The sequence below is a fragment of the Protopterus annectens genome, chromosome 2.part2 (assembly GCF_019279795.1).
Source record: "Protopterus annectens isolate FY-2018-M chromosome 2.part2, PAN1.0, whole genome shotgun sequence".
Classification (NCBI taxonomy): Eukaryota; Metazoa; Chordata; order Ceratodontiformes; family Protopteridae; genus Protopterus; species Protopterus annectens.
The window spans coordinates 157,944,138-157,960,192 of NC_056730.1; the positions used below are offsets into that span (position 1 = coordinate 157,944,138).

At 41.5% G+C, this 16,055-nt stretch overlaps 1 protein-coding gene across 1 annotated transcript in view; it reads left to right on the forward strand.

Annotated features, from left to right (window-relative positions):
- IPO11 (importin 11) overlaps positions 1–16,055 on the forward strand; it is a gene marked incomplete in the record, with an annotated part of 3,749,854 nt that overhangs the window by 2,354,113 nt on the left and 1,379,686 nt on the right. The window contains 1 exon segment of the mRNA XM_044063824.1: positions 13,263–13,384. Within this exon segment, the coding sequence (XP_043919759.1) occupies positions 13,263–13,384 (122 nt within the window).

The window sequence follows — 16,055 nt, forward strand, 5'->3', positions numbered from 1 at the left end:
CACATACCCCATGACATCCCTACCACCTGTCCCCTACCTTGTGTCTCTAAAGAGCAGGTCGTAAATGCCCCCTCTAAGGCCAAAAACACTGCATCTGTGGGACCTGATAACATTACAGGCTGTGTCTTACATGGGCTCCAACAAGAAATAGCAACACCATCGGGTACTCTTTTCAGTTGTAGTCTAAGCATCGGCTTTTTCCCAGCTGAATGGAAAATGGCCACAGTTCCCTTGTACAAAAGTGGTGCTTCCACTGACCCTTAGAACTATAGACTTAGTAGCCTGACTAGCCTTATCTGGACCATGGACCTTATCAACAAAAATATAAGCAATCTCCAAACACTTGACCCTACTCGGATTAGATTTGTCAAAGGGAGATTGTGCCTGTTAAACCTGGTGGACTTCTTCAAGGCAGTCAACAAGGCCCTGGTTGAGGGGAATCTGTGCATACAGCGTACCTAGACTTAACCAAGGCTTTTGACACTATTCCCCCACTCAGGCATCATTGACAAACTATCAACTGAAAATATCCACAAACCAGGTAACCAAAGGGAAGGAAGAACAGCAAAGTCCTCTGTAGAAAACACTCCTTTATTGAATAAAACCACAGTAGTTAAGTGCTTTCATCTCTCTCATAGGGACTTCTTCAGAACAATACCATCAAGGTTTCCCAGCATTCATATACATCCATAGCATGCCACCCTCATGTAAGTAACTATAAATCCCTAAACCTCAGTTTGCATAATGACCATTTTACTGACAGCACACAAACACTTTTTAACAGATATACCATACTTCACTGGCTCACTGATAGAACACGTATAGTCAAAATCCACCTTCAGCAGCAGACCTGTGACCAGTGGTGTTGCACAGGGATCAGTCTTGGGACCTCTACTGTTTGGAATCTGTTTCTCCAAAGTAAAGGTCTGTGGCTAACAAAGTTTGCTGATGACTGCAAACTGGGAGTGGTCATATAATCTCCAAATGATGTCAACATCCTACACAAGGGTCTTATACAAACAAATGATTGGTGCCAAAGGCATGGCCTTAAACTTAATGCAAAAAATGTATTGTCATGCCTTTCAGTAAGAGTAATGTTCCTGCTAACTACCACATCAATAGCAACACCCTAAGCACGCACTCAGTGGTGAGAGACCTGGGCACACAGGTTGACAGCAACCTTACCTTTGATCACCACATCTCCACAGTGATATGAAGGGCATTCTATATTGCTCATGTCATAAGTAAGGGAAATGTCTCCAGAAAAAAAGATGTTATAACTCCTTGTACTCTTTCCTCATCAGACCAATAACTGAGTACAACACCCCTTTTGGTATGTGCACCTGCTGCAATTAGAGAGATCACAAAGGTTCCTCACAAGGAAAATTCAAGGTCTTCAGCATGAGTCTTATGTAGATCATCTGAAATCACTGTCACTTTATTCTGTTTTATACAGACTACTCAGAGGCGATCTCTGCCTTGCATACAAGGCAATTTCTGACCCTGCTTTATTGGAAATGCTGCATATCCACAAGTCAAATTGTACACAGGTTACTCTCTATAAAGACCTTAACCTGGTATGTGACATTAATCGAACCTGCTGAAGGGACAGATTTATATCCCAGAGGTTACCACACTTTTGGAACAGACTCCCACTTCATGTCAAGCAGAGCACCTCATTGGCCATCTTCAAACACAGTCTGGACGATTTGATGGATAACTGTAAATTCACCCTGGGGAGGTTCCACCTGTGTCCCTCTTAGACATCATGGAAATAAGCGTAGAACTTGGCAAGGCTTGTAAAGGCCCTAGGGCCATTACCCTAGCAACTAACTATGATCCTATAAAACGACTGATGATAATTGTCTTCTCTCTGCAACTAAACAAGGATGTTGTGCACGAGCAGATACTGCTTTCTTGTTGGAAAGAAGCAAAAGTGCTAATAGTAAAGTTGCCTGAGTCCCTGTTGAAATTGTGAGGATCACAGTTGAGGAAGAAGGAACATTTACTCATCCTGTAGTCATGATTTCTTCTGAGTATCCCCCTTATTCTGAAATACAACAATATTAGAACTAGTTTAAATAAGTAGTGGGATGAAGATGAGAAATCCCTCTACAAAGGTGCTGTCAATGCTTTAGCGTGACTTTTGGTATTCTGTCTTATAGTTGTGCATTATACTTTTTTCATTTGCAAATATGGGTCATGAACTTTCAAAAGGAGGCAGTTGTCCTTTGCATCTTTACTGAGAATGTCTGAGTACAGTTGAGAAATATGTTTTTGCATAAACACTTATGTCCAACAGATAAAGCCTGATTAATGGGAAGGTTGTCACTTGTGTACTTTGAGACTGTAATTATCTGGAGTGTAACATTCTTTATTTTACATTTGTTTATCGGGAAAGTTCGACTGGACACAGGTCCATTTCCAGTGGAGGCCCGGGGAGAAAAGCTCCACATTACAATACATACATGAGAGTAAAAAGAAGTAGAACATACATACATATGGTGTATATACACATCAGGACAACATGCTGGTGATTAACAAACATACACACAACAGGACATCATGCTAGTGATTAGCATTTCTTACAGAGACAATCATAGGTACATTTTTTTTTTGCAGTTATAAGTTTTGTAAGGTAAATGTATACAGGTTAGGAAGCTTTCAGGGGAGAAACTGTTTATACATAGCTGTACCCTGACAAATTCTCTTGGAATGGATTAGCCTAGTGAGTGGCATGAGCATAGCCAGTTACTTAGATAGTGGGTTTTTAGGAGTTTTTTGAATTGACTAAAGGAGGTAGTAGAAGTTATTTGGCTTGGTAGTGTATTCCAGGCTTTGGCAATGGTGTTGACAAAGCTGGACTTACCAGCTTTGTTTTTATGTTTAATGACAGTTATGAGGTTCTGGTTACTAGATCTTAAGGCTCTAGAGGGAATGTGGGGCTGAATTAGGTGCTGAAGTGCTGGAGTTATCTCAGGAAGGTAGTAGAGTTTGTCCGCAATAGAGAGTTGATTGAGTAGAAGTATATGCGGCAACTCAAGCCAGTTGAGTTGCTTAAGGGATAGACAGTGGTGAGACGTATATGAGGCTTCAGTAGCAAACTTGGCAATCTTGTTGTAGCAAGATTCAATTTTATTTAGATCAGTTTGGTGGAGATTGGTCAAGATGGGAGAGGCATAGAGGAGCGTGGATAGAAGATGAGTCCTTGCGATGGTTACTTTGGTGCGTTTAGTCATAAACTGTTTGTTCCTGTAGAGAAGACCAAGTTTTTTATTAACTTTCTTAATGGTTTGTGGTATGTGGTTGTCGAACCTCAGGTTATTGTCTATTTCTACGCCCAGCAGTTTAGTGTGTGTGGTTGGACTGATTTGAATGTTTTCTTTGGAGCAAATGGTGAAATTATTATTTAGGGGAGGAGCTCTGCCAGGACTGAAAATAATTAGTTTGTTCATCTTGTTCATCTTCATTCATCAAAAATTGATGTGAAGTTGTTTACTCTCGCCTTCATTCTTAGTGATGGGTTCGGAGCCGATCATCGGTTCCGATTCGGCCAAATAGCAAAGCTCGAGGTCTCAAACACCGCGAGGCCAAAGCCCTATCCCACAATGCACCACTACATTCCCCAGATCTAGTTTGCCGCTGCAACTGATCGGGTGTTCTCTACAGCTCTTGGCCATTGGAGAGAGAAGTTTGTGATTTTCAGAGAAAATTTTCAAAAAAGTTTATTTGTGCATTGTTAGTTAGATGGATTACTATATTGTGCTGTTTACTGTTTATCTGTTTTTCAGATTTTTCATAGTTAGTGGATAGCTTATTCTCTTTTCTCTCTAGTTGGGCTTGGCCCTGTTTTTCCTGGTTCATCTCTATCCCAAGCAGAGTTAGGCTTTGCAGTTTTTGGTGCAATTTTTTGTTTGTTAGCCGGTTAGGCTTTTGGCCATTTTTTGACTCTTTTGTTTTCCTTAGCCTGTAGGGCTTCTGTTACAGCTTAAAGTTAGCTGCCTTCATATACTTTAGCCGGTTAGGCTTACTTTTAGTTATTGTGATTGTTGTGTGTTTTATTCTTTAATATGTCAGAAAAGGCTAAATCTGGTTTTAAGAGATGCCCATAATATAACCAGAAGATATCTATTACAGATGGGCACTCTACATGTGTGTACAGTTTGGGTGAGGTACATTTACAAGAGGTCTGTGCTATTTGTCATGGGTTTAGTTCTAGGGTGCTAGCCAAGAGGAAGCGCAAGTTAGTCGAGCGGAGGTTAATCAAGTTGGCCTTTCAATCCGACCTGGATTCGGCTCCCGGTCAACCAAAATCCTCTTCTCCAACCTCTTCATCTGGTTCGGCAATGAAGGGCTCTTCGGTGTCAAAATCTACAAAAAAGGCTACGGTCTCAGCTCCAGTGTCATCAGAACTGACCGTTCATTTTGCTGGTAGGAGCCAGTCCCCATTCGTGGAACCAGTATCTCCTACTTTGAGGTCCCCGATTTTGGGGTCACCGGCTCTGTCGGTGGTCTCCTGTCAGGCTTCCAGACTTTTGGATTCGGACGTGGACCGAGTAGTGCGGTGACTTTTACAGGATCCAGCGCTTGCTAAAGTTCTGCCGGTTTCGACTCTAGCTGCTTAGTAACTGACAAAGTCCGCTCCTGTTGTTGTTGCTCCTTCTCCGACTCGAATCGAGACTTCGGAGCCGGTGGGGGCCATTCGGTCATTGGTGGAACCGTCGGTGCCAACACTCACTTCTGACCCTGTCAGTACTGACCACCCTGATATCCTCTGCTCTGGCAGTGGAATCTGGGAGCCAACACTCTCCTGTTGGTTCCGTGGGAAGGGTTGAACCGATATGCCGGTTCCGACTCTTCCTCTTGGGGCTTCGGCACAGAGGATTTCGGCTCCTACCACTGGCTCAGAGTCTGACGTTCTGGTGCGGGAGGAGTCCTCTGTGTCTTCGGACCCAGGTGCTTCCTCGTATCAGAGCCATGGGGCTTTCGATGCCATGAGAAGGGCTTTGTCCCCTCAGACTTCAACAACTTCTGACATGGCCACCTCCTCCCTGAAGGTGCCTGCCTCTTCTCTGCTTCCACAAGTTCACCGTAAGCGCAGGGACCCAGAGCCTCAGGATGCCCCTTTGGGGGAACCTTGCTCTTCCGAGACCTCCCCAGAGATTCCCACTGAGGAGGTCCCTTGGAAAAGATTATGTAAGAGGAGACATCTGGATTCCCCTCAAGAATCCATCACATCGGACATCGATTTGGAGGAATCGGAAGGGTCCCCATTGTCCCCCTCTGAGGATATTTCTTTCCTGGATATCCTTGAGCTCCTTAAGCAGAGGAGGGACTGGCAGCCCCAAAACTGTTCTGAGGATGAATTGGTGCTACTGAAGGCTTTCGGGTACCAACCCTCCACCTCTTGGGTGTCTCCGCCCTTTGATGAGTTGATGGATCTTTTATCTCGAAGGGTGTGGGAATCACCAGATTCTATGGAGCCTGTTCCTAGAAGGCCAAACAGGTACATATCAGCACCCCATGACAAGGCTTTTTTTTCTTTTTATCTAAACCCATACCTGTTGATGGCATGGTGGTGGCGGCAGCCATTAAAAAGGAGATGGAGACTTGTACGTCTGTCCATCCTCCTAATAGAGAGTCTAGGATAATGGACAGATTCGGGAAGCACATGTTGAGTTCTAAGACCTTTGCACTTTGGTCATTGAACTACCTGACCCACTTCACATGTCTACAAAGTGATCTCCTCAAGGAGCTTGGAGATGCTCTCCAGGGTGCAATAGCTGACTCGGTGGCGAAAAAGGTGAAGTCTCAGCTTGCTACCCTCAATTCCATTGTAAAACTCGTCCATGAGCCTCGTGTCTTACGCAGCTGATGGAACAAGTAGGGCTGCGGGTACAGGAATTGCTCTGCGGAGACATTCCTGGATGCGCTTATGTTCTTTTGCAGAACCTTTTAAGTCGCCGTTTGTAAATGCCCCTTTCGATGGTTCCTCCTTATTTGGACCAAAAGTCAAAGAGACCCTCACCAGATGTGAGCAAGATGGTAAGACTCTATCTGCCGTTGGAGTCCGTTTTTCTACCCCTACTAGACCTTATGCCAAAGGTCAACGAGGTGGGAAAATGTGGTTCTGCAGGATCCAAGGAGCCTTTCAGAACTCAGAAGGTGAAGCCTCCTCTAGGGGCAGAGGGGGAAGGCAATGGTGGAAGACGACTCCCATGTGGCAGAGGGGGTCTGCAGAACCAGGGTGACAGGGATCAGTTCCTTGGGAAACCCTATCAGTGCTCCTGAAAGGAGGCCCGACTGTCCTGCTCTGGAGGCAGTCTGGGGACGTTTGTCTTTGTACCTAGCTGCCTGGCTAAATATCTCAGAAGACCAATGGGTACAAAATGTTATATCCAGAGGATATTCCATCCCTTTTTACTCTTAGCCCAGACAAACAGAAGGAATCCCAGATGTTCCACCCAGTTTACGGGATGTAGCATCCATAGAGGTCCAGAAACTATTGCAAAAAAGAGTCATCCAGCAGACCAGCAAGGATCCGGAACTTACTCAAGGTTCTTTTTGGTATCAAAGAAGACGGGGGACTGGAGACCTATTCTGGACCTCAGCAGACTCAACAAATATGTGGTGAAGACGAAGTTCTGGATGGTCACGCTTCAGTCCATTCTCCCATTTTTAGGGAAGGGCGATTGGATGTCCTGTATCAATCTCCAGGATGCGTACTACTATATCAAAATGGCCAGGCCATCCAGGGATCATCTGTGCTTCTATCTAGGAGCCAGTCATTTCCAGTTTCGGGCACTGCCCTTTGGTCTCACTACAGCCCCCACCAAATGCATGTCAGTGGTCATGGCTCACTTGAGACATTCAGGAATCCAGGTGTTTCCCTACATGGATGACTGGCTCCTTACCGCCCCCACCAGGCATCAGCATATTCGGGCAAGGGACGCTAACAGGGATTTATGTTCACAGCTGGGCATTACGATAAATTTAGAAAAGTCTGCTTTATTGCCATCACAGTGTACAGTCTTTGTAGGAGCAGACTTAGACACGGTCAGCATGTCCCTGAAGCTCCCTCCCAAAAGAGTGATTGTCCTCCAACAACAGATTGTAGATCTCCTGTCAAAGCAAAAAGTACCAGCATCACAGATTCTCAAACTGCACGACACCATGGCAGCAGTGATTATTGCAATACCCCTTGTGAGATCCCACATGCGCATTCTTCAGTGGCTGGTATTCACGCAATGGATCTTTCAGGAATTACCCTTGAATCATCTAGTCTTGATTGCCAACTCTTGCAAGAAAGACCTTCACTGGTGGCTAACGTCTGAGACTGTGACTATGGGCCGCCCATTTGTTCTTCCCTCTCCAGTCACAACAGTAACCACGGACACCTCCCTGATCGGGTGGGGGGCATTATCAGGGACGGACAGCCCAAGGTACTCGGCAGGCTCACGAGGCTCATTTGCACATAAACGTCCTGGAGATGAGAGCGGTGGTTCTAGTGTTGCAGGCCTTTCAAAACTCTCTTCCCCTTGGCACGATTGCAATCCAGTCGGACAATATGTCAGTAGTCTGGTACATAAACAAACAAGGAGGAACCAAATCCTACCCCCTGTGTCGAGAGGCTCTGAGATTATGAAATTGGGCAGAGTCCACCAGCGTTTTCTGATTGCAGTGCACATACCGGGGAGAACCAACCTAATAGCAGACAGACTCAGCAGAGCTATTCTGCTACCTCATGAGTGGTCTCTCAAGAACGAAATAACAGAAATGATTTTCTGCAGATGGGGCCAGCCTTGCTGCGAACTTTTTGCCACCTCCACAAACACCAAGTGCAGCAACTACTTTGCCCTGATCTCTCAACAGGGACAATCCTTGAGGGATGCACTTGTCCACGATTGGCCTCCGGGACTCCTTTATGCCTTTCCTTCCTTTCCACTGATTCCCAAAGTTTTGCAGAAAGCCAGTGTTCTGGGCAGGACAATTATCTTTACTAGATACCCACGATCTAAAAAATCTGGCTAGGATAAAATCCAAATCTGCTCCAAACAAAACAAAGAAACAAATCATGGGCTAAAATTAGAAACAAAAAAAGATAAATGAGAGCACCTAGAAACTTCAGAACACCTAAACTTTACCTAAATTCTAGATACTACTGACAAAGCTATTCTTCTGACAAAAAACTTCATTACAGTAAACTTCAAAAATTCAATTTCTAAGAATCCAAAAAATTTTTAACGCCCTATTAGCCTGCCACCACCCCCGCCACCCTAGTACCCCTCCACCCCACACCAAAGAAAACAAAAACCTCATAGAAATTGCCAATGCTCTTCAACCATCATTACCTTGAGAACCATTCAAACCCAAACAAACACGCTAACTAACTATTCTAACCTACCTTATTCCCATGATTCAAGATACCAAACCCATCTTCATAGCCAATTTATCCCTTAAACTAATATCCAGAAAGAAAACCACAACCACCCTGTGAACCCAATGACAACTTGATGACAACCTGCCTGCTGCAATTGCCATCCAGAGCAATCCAGCAATAGCTTAACTCATCTCATTAACCGTCATCTCACTATCTCCTATCCCCAAAATCCCAATCTTTCACATCCTTCTCACAAGGAGGAACTAATATAGGAAAACCAACTATAGGCCAAATAATAACTTCTTCACCCCCTAGCTAAGATCATGAGGAAATGTATATCATCAGCTAATCATCAGCTAATAGAAATAACATCTTATCCAGCTGCCAACCCAACATGGCTTTAGACTTTCTCAGCACACCACCACGCCTCTTCTCTTTCTCACCAATTATATAAAACCAACCGAACAATAACTACCATCTGCACTCTTCATTGACCATTGTCAAAAGTTTTGATATGGTCAATCACCCCCACTTATAAATACCCTAAATCCCTCTCTGATTCTAATTTATCCTTTTGGTTCAAGTCTTTACCTCAGCAACCGATTAGTCGTTAACAGAAAAAAAAGGCTCCTTCCTGTAGATAAGAAAGACCCTTCCCCACCCAAAAAGCAGAAACGGCCGCACTCTCATTTACTCTCTACCCTCCTCTATGCTTCTCCCATCCACCCCACCCCACCTCTTTCCTCTCTCTTCACTCTTAAAATAAAATCACCTAAAAAAAATCAATGCAATGCCCTTGCTGCAACCTGACTAAACCTACTCTACTACTACTACCTACTCTGTCTCTCTCTCTCTTCCTTTACATTATTACTATTAAAAAAATGTAAATGTGTTATCTTCCACATTTTTATTTTTGGTTTTTTTTTAAAATTTTAATTTTTTTCCTTCCTATGGATGTGGCATTGCTTATTATCTTTTTTTATTATATTATTATTATATAAGTAAAGGGAGTTTTCTCCCTCGGCCTCTACTGAAAAAATAATATCTCCAGCTAGACTAGCCCGGTCAACAAATGTAAAATAAAATAAAAATAAATAAATCTTAATTGCCCCATATTGGCCTTGTCAAATTTGGTTCCCCTTTCTGATGCCTCATCTACTGGAGGAGCCTTGGATCCTGGACCCAGTGCCGGATCTGTTGACCCACTCGTCAGGAGCTTTTCATCCCTCTCTTCAGTTCATCAAACTGACAGCTTGGCTGCTGCAGTTCCCAGAATAGCCAGGTTCCAGAAGTTATCTGAAGAAGCGTGAGGTATCCTATTGTCTCACAAATCTTCGACTAGGAAACTTTACCTCAGTAAATGCAAAAGGTTTTCCATCTGAGCACAGCAGAATAACATTGACCCTTTCCAGGAGACTATATCAGATATACTGGAATTCCTAACGAAACTGCTCAATGAAAGGGCTGCAGCAGTGACCATTCGAGTCCAACTCACTGCTATTTCTAATTTTCATTTAGGTGCATCTGAAAATGGTATCATGTCTCATAAGCTGGCTAAGGCCTTTTTGAAGGGTGCGATGCACTTAAAACCACCGATCAGATCTCCAACTACTCCCTGGAACTTAAATCTAATCTTATCCAAAATTATTCTTCCGCCCTTTGGACCTGCCTCTTCTTGTGAGTTGAAGTATCTTTCTTGGAAGACCATTTTCTTGGTGGCCATTACATCAGCACACAAAATTTCGGAGTTGCAAGCCTTTTCTATTAAGCCACCTTATCTAATATTTTATAAACATAGGGTTTCCCTCAGGACGAATCCATCGTTTCTACCCAAAGTATGTTCGGAATTTACTCTGAATCAGGCGATTGAGTTACCTGTTTTCTTTACCAAACATTCAAGCCAGTTGGAGTATGTGCTTCACAAACTTGACGTGCATCGACAACTTCGCTTTTATTTGGACAGAACAAAAGATCTCAGAAGGGCTGATCAGCTGTTTGTCTCCTTCTCAGATTCAAGAAAAGGTGCACCTGTTTCCAAAACTACCTTTTCGAAATGGCTCTCTGATTGTATCTCATTCATCTACAGTGAAGCAGGTATTGCATTACATAATAAGGTCAAGGCTCATTCTACAATGGCGGTGTCTACTTCTGCAGCCTTCTTGACCAGGTTACCTATAGATTCTATTTGTGCAGCTACCACCTGGTCAAATCCACATACCTTAATATCTCATTACAAAGTGGATAAGGCCTCTAGGGACAGAGCTTCATTTGTGTCTGCTGTCCTGAAACAGGTACTCCCGTGAGCCACCCAAGATTGTGGTGCTGGGGACGCTACCCATCAGTAAGAATGAAGGCAAGATTAAACAACTTCACATTAAGAAGCTATGTACTTACCATAATGTTCCATGTGAGTTGTTATTCTCACCTTTATTATTATGACCCTCCCTCCTACCTATGTCTGGAAGCACGAGAGTTTCCACGCCGGTTTTGGTTTTCCTGGAGGGTGTCCTTTCTCCCTGGATTTTATGATTTACTTGAAATTTGGAATAGGTTTCTACACTAGTTGGCAGCAAACAAGATCTGGAGAATGTAGTGGTGCATTGTGGGATAGGACTTTGGCTTCGAGCTGTTTGAGACCTCGAGCTTTGCTATTTGGCCGAATCGGCTCCGAACCCATCAGTAATAATGAAGGCGAGAATAACATCTCACATAGAACGTTATGATAAGTACATAACTTCTTTTTTCCAGCTACTCAATATTTCATGAAGTTAGAGAATCTAGAAAGTCGCTCAGGTTTTAGTTTTATATTTTTTCTTCTTAGAAATCTAACTCAAAAATAAAACTGTATTCAGTTCAATACATTAACAGCAGAAGTCATCTTGTTTGGCATTAAGAAGTGTACAACCAATTCCACAGTCTCCCTAGCCATTCTTTAAAAAGGTGGGGGATAGAATTATTCAGATTGCTTGATTGCTTGTATCAGTTCTGGGATGTATTTTCAGGCAGGTCTGTAATTTTTGTTTGCAACACAACTAAAGCTGTCTGAAAGATGCATAAAAGTAGATGTTTTATTGGCTTAAGGAGCCATTCTCCATGACTAATCAGACTTAACGTTAGGCAGTGCTGCACTTATAATGAGGCATTTTAGTATCCCTTGTGCCAGGTGAATTAGACAGTGATTACCACTCCATGTAATAGTGTCCACAGTTGCTTTAAGGTCTCCAAGGGACAATCACCACTGTAGTGTACTTATCAGACTTCACTTTGATTTTCCATTGAGTCATTCTTTCTATCAGGGAAGAATCAAGCTCTAGGACTGGTGCCACTGTCTGCATGGGAGGGTCAGTTCTTTTCTTGTATGGCCGTATGTTTTCCCTTTGTGCATGCACATGGATGTCCAAGGGATGGCATTCAGCAGGGTAAGCTGACTGATGTCACTCACTTCCATGAAAGATGCAGTGTTCCATGTCCCTGCCCTCCCTTGCAGCAAATACCTCTGTGCATTGTGTGATCTTCAGTTTGATTCTGTAACTGTGTCTATGTGCAAACCTGTCATTTGCTCCTAGCCTTTCCAACTGAGAGAGGTGAGCAGGTATTTCCTCATCACTTTTCCATCTCTGACTGTAAGTTATTGCAGTGCCTAGGCCAGTAATCAATCATAGGATGTTTGGATCATAGTTGGAGCTTTATTCCTGTTTGCCATGGAATGGGTGAGATCCTTAGAAGTCCCAACTTGAAATACAGCTTTCATAACATTTACCATCTTGTACTTCCAATACCTCATTTCAGTCTGTGTAGGAGTTCAGAATGCAGACACGAGTATGTTGTAATGGCATCAACATTGTTACTGCTGCAGTAAATTTATTTATTTATTTATTTTACATTTGTTGACTGGGCTAGTCCAACTGGATATATTTCCATTTTCAGCAGAGGCCCGGGGAGAAAAGCTCCACATATAGACAAAAGGAGATACATCATGAGGACAAATGACATAATACACATTATTACCTATATCTAAAAACAGGAAAAAACAAGTGAAAGAACATGTAAAAGGAAATGTAATAAGTTAACCGAAAGAACAGCACTTAACTTTCTAGCGAATCTAAGTAACACAATGTTGAACATTCTAACATATTTTAATACCAAGGAGGAAGTATAAGATTAGAGAAAGAGAAGCAACAATAGAGTGAGAGCAGATATAAATAGACATAAGGTAGTTAGAGAGAGATTTAGGGCCATAAAGATGAACGATGACGAGGAGCAGTCTGTAAAGGTAGAAAAAAGAAAGGTAAGGGTGGAGGCAGAAGGAACAGACAAGTAGGGAGAGAAACGAGATTAATAGATGGAAATTATTTTAGTCAGGATTAGAGCAGGGACACATCCAGTGGCTTTTAAGGTAACTTCTGAGTTTTTGTTTAAACAAAACAGTGGAAGCAATAGAAGTAAGTTCAGAAGGAAGTTGATTCCAGTGTTTTCCAATGGTATTTGAAAAAAGGGAATCACCTGCTAGGTTTTTAGATTTGGCTAAGGTAACTAGCAGTTTGCTAGATGAACGGAGGGAGTTTAGATTAGAGTAGGGGATGAAGAGGTTAGAGAGTATAGGTGTGTTGTGAGGTTGGTAAAATGCTCTATGAACAAATGTGAGTTGGGAAAGAAGTAACATGTTAGATAGTTCAAGCCAGTTAAGTTGCTGCAGATTTAGACAGTGGTGTGTTCTGAAAGGTTTAAATGTGAATGGTAAGATAGGTTAATTACTTAATTAATTATTAATTATTAATTACTTAGCTTAGCTGTTAAAGTTTTAAATAGGGATTTGTGTAAAGTTTCCATTGTTACAATACAGTAATTAGAAAGAATAAAGCCAATAATTCTTTACTTGCAGGTAGACCAGCTTCTTGGTAATGTAATTGAAATGTGGGTAGACCGAATGGACAACATTACCCAACCAGAAAGAAGAAAACTGTCAGCTCTAGGACTTTTATCACTTCTCCCATCAGATAACAGGTATGCACCCCAAACAGTTGTAACATTTACAGTTAGTGAGTTAGATAGATTTTTAATTTATGGTTTAGATTTTATTGTATGGTAGTTTGGTGTGTTGTTTTAACTTTTTTCATATTTTGGATAGTTTTGTGCACTTACGAAGTTATGAACTTCATTGTCCTGCTGCTTTGTTTATATAAATATGTCAACCCACACTGTGTTATTGTCATAGAAGATTGGCAAGCTTCAGGCAGAGTTGTTCTTGCTTTGTTTTGTAGACTTATTTCACATCTGTTGGTTTGTGATGCGTCACAGGTTTGATTTACTGGTTCCACCCTATGCCATATAATTATGTTCTACAGTTATCTTTAGTGATAAATGAATGTGGTGTTGTTTATAGTCATACTCCTGATTGTGTATATGGCAGATGAGCAGGATGCTTTCATTTGGAATTTGGGTGATGTTACGCTCTGCAAACGAAGCCAGTCCAGCACCGCTGTTTAAAGATGATCTCTTATTTGTTTTTTGTTTTATGCATTCCATCTGCAAAGTTTAACTAGACATTTCTTGCCTGGAATACAATTTGTCTGAGTAGCAAGGTTGCATCTAAACTTTAGACATGTCTGTAACTTTTTTTTTCATTTCTCTGCTGCCTAATTACATATTTTCTATGGGAAAGTCCGCATGAAGTTTAATTAATTAATACTGCAGGCTAAAGATGAATACATATATACAAATCAGTTTTTCTGTCTAAATTAAGTCAGCTTTGCCTTCACTATCTGCTTTTAACTGATCATTTGCATCTTTGCACCTCCAGTATGCCATTGTCATATTACTGATGCAGAGTTGCATGTCTCGTAAATTCTGAAGTATTGTCTATCTACTACTCTTAGCTTCAACTTTATATTTTGAGATTTGCCTCAAATTTATCTCAGCTGATCTTATCAAAGCTGTATATGCATTCCTAATCTTTCATATGGGTTGATTTTGTCAAATACTAACAATTTCAGAAAATTGTCAAGGGTAGTAACAACATGAAACTTTCAATATATCGGTCAAGTACCACCATAATAGCATAGAGTTAAAGTACCATGTAGGGACTCATGAAATTATCTTACATCTACCTACACTTTGTTTAAAGAACAGTACTATACATATTCTGTTTAACTAGAAAATAGTCTTTTTAGAACAGTTAAAGAAGGACTTTTCAAATGGTATGTCTTCTTTATACACTGATATTACTTCATAGTACATTTATGCCTGGCATATATGTGTATATGTAAAAGGTGTGTGTGTGTGTGTGTGTGTGTATATATATATATATATATATATATATATATATATATAATGTGTGTGTGTGTGTTAATTCATGTATTTATTTATACATTTATTACTTTTGTTTGTGTTTTTTCATAGTATTGTATTTACTTCTATATATTTATTATATGCATTTATTACTTTAAATGTTTGTATTTTGCTGATGAATTAATTATGAACAGCTGTGAATCAATTTGTGTGCGCATACGCATATGTATTTGCTCTAAATCAGAAGCAATTGTGATCCATGAAGGCGAATTGCTGAGGTACCAGATCGCTTTTGAAATAAAAATTGCTGGTGCAGTGCTGGAATTGTGTTTTTTATATATTCAAATGTACCTCTTTCTTCCCTGTCGCACCTTTAGACATACATATATCCTCCCATTGTTTCTTTGTGAATCGCTTATCCAGTCTCTCTTCCCAATCCTTTCTAACCTTCTCTGATTCTTATAGTTGTCATGCAATATTTTGTATGCTCTACTAATTATTCCTTTTTAATGGCAGTTTCTGTTCTAGATTCTACTAAAAACTCTACCAGTGCTGGTCTTTTGTTTAGGACCCCCTATTTCTTTCTCTTTGCCTATACTCTGATATCAATCCTTGATAGGAAAGACAATCTCTAACCTGCAGTCCAAATAAATTCTTGGCCTCTTCTCATTCTATTACCTTTTCCTCTCTAGTTATTTGATTTCAGTACCTTGGTTCCTTTGCCAGTTTTGTCTAATAAATTCCAGCCCCTCTTGCCTGATGGCTATATCCCTAATTGCAGTCTTTCCTATTGCCATAATCTCCTTTCTCCATTGCTATGTTGGCTTAGTTCTTAGAATACTTTCTGCTACTTTATGGATATAATATTCTGTATGATTATTGTTACTCGCCTTGAAGGCCTGCATCCAAACTCACAGTCTCTCCTTGTGTCTTGAGCTTCCCTCCTGTTTCAACATCATTCCTTTCCACTTTGAATTACAGATCTGAAGTAGTTTACTTCATTTGGTCTTCAACCTGTGGGATACCGGATCCGTATCGGATCTGAGCCGGCAATCTTACTAGCATCTGCTCTGTGCTCCAAGTTCCTGCCCTTACCCATAATACACCTCCACTGCCTTCCAACCCCCAGACCTCTTTTGCCATGGCTAGCTGAAGCATTGTGATTTCCAGAGCTCCGAGTAGTAAGTGGGTATTAAAGCTTTTAGAAAGCCTTTTTTCTCTAATAACTACAGGATAGTGATAGTGTAGGTCCCCTTTTCCTCCCCTTGCTTGGTGCATTGTGTGTTCAAACTTTAGTGTTGTTTAGCTTAGTTTTAGTTAGTGAGTGTATTTGCTTCTCCTCCCCCCTCAGTGTGTTCTGTGTGTGAGTGTGGTGAGTGTTTTTTCA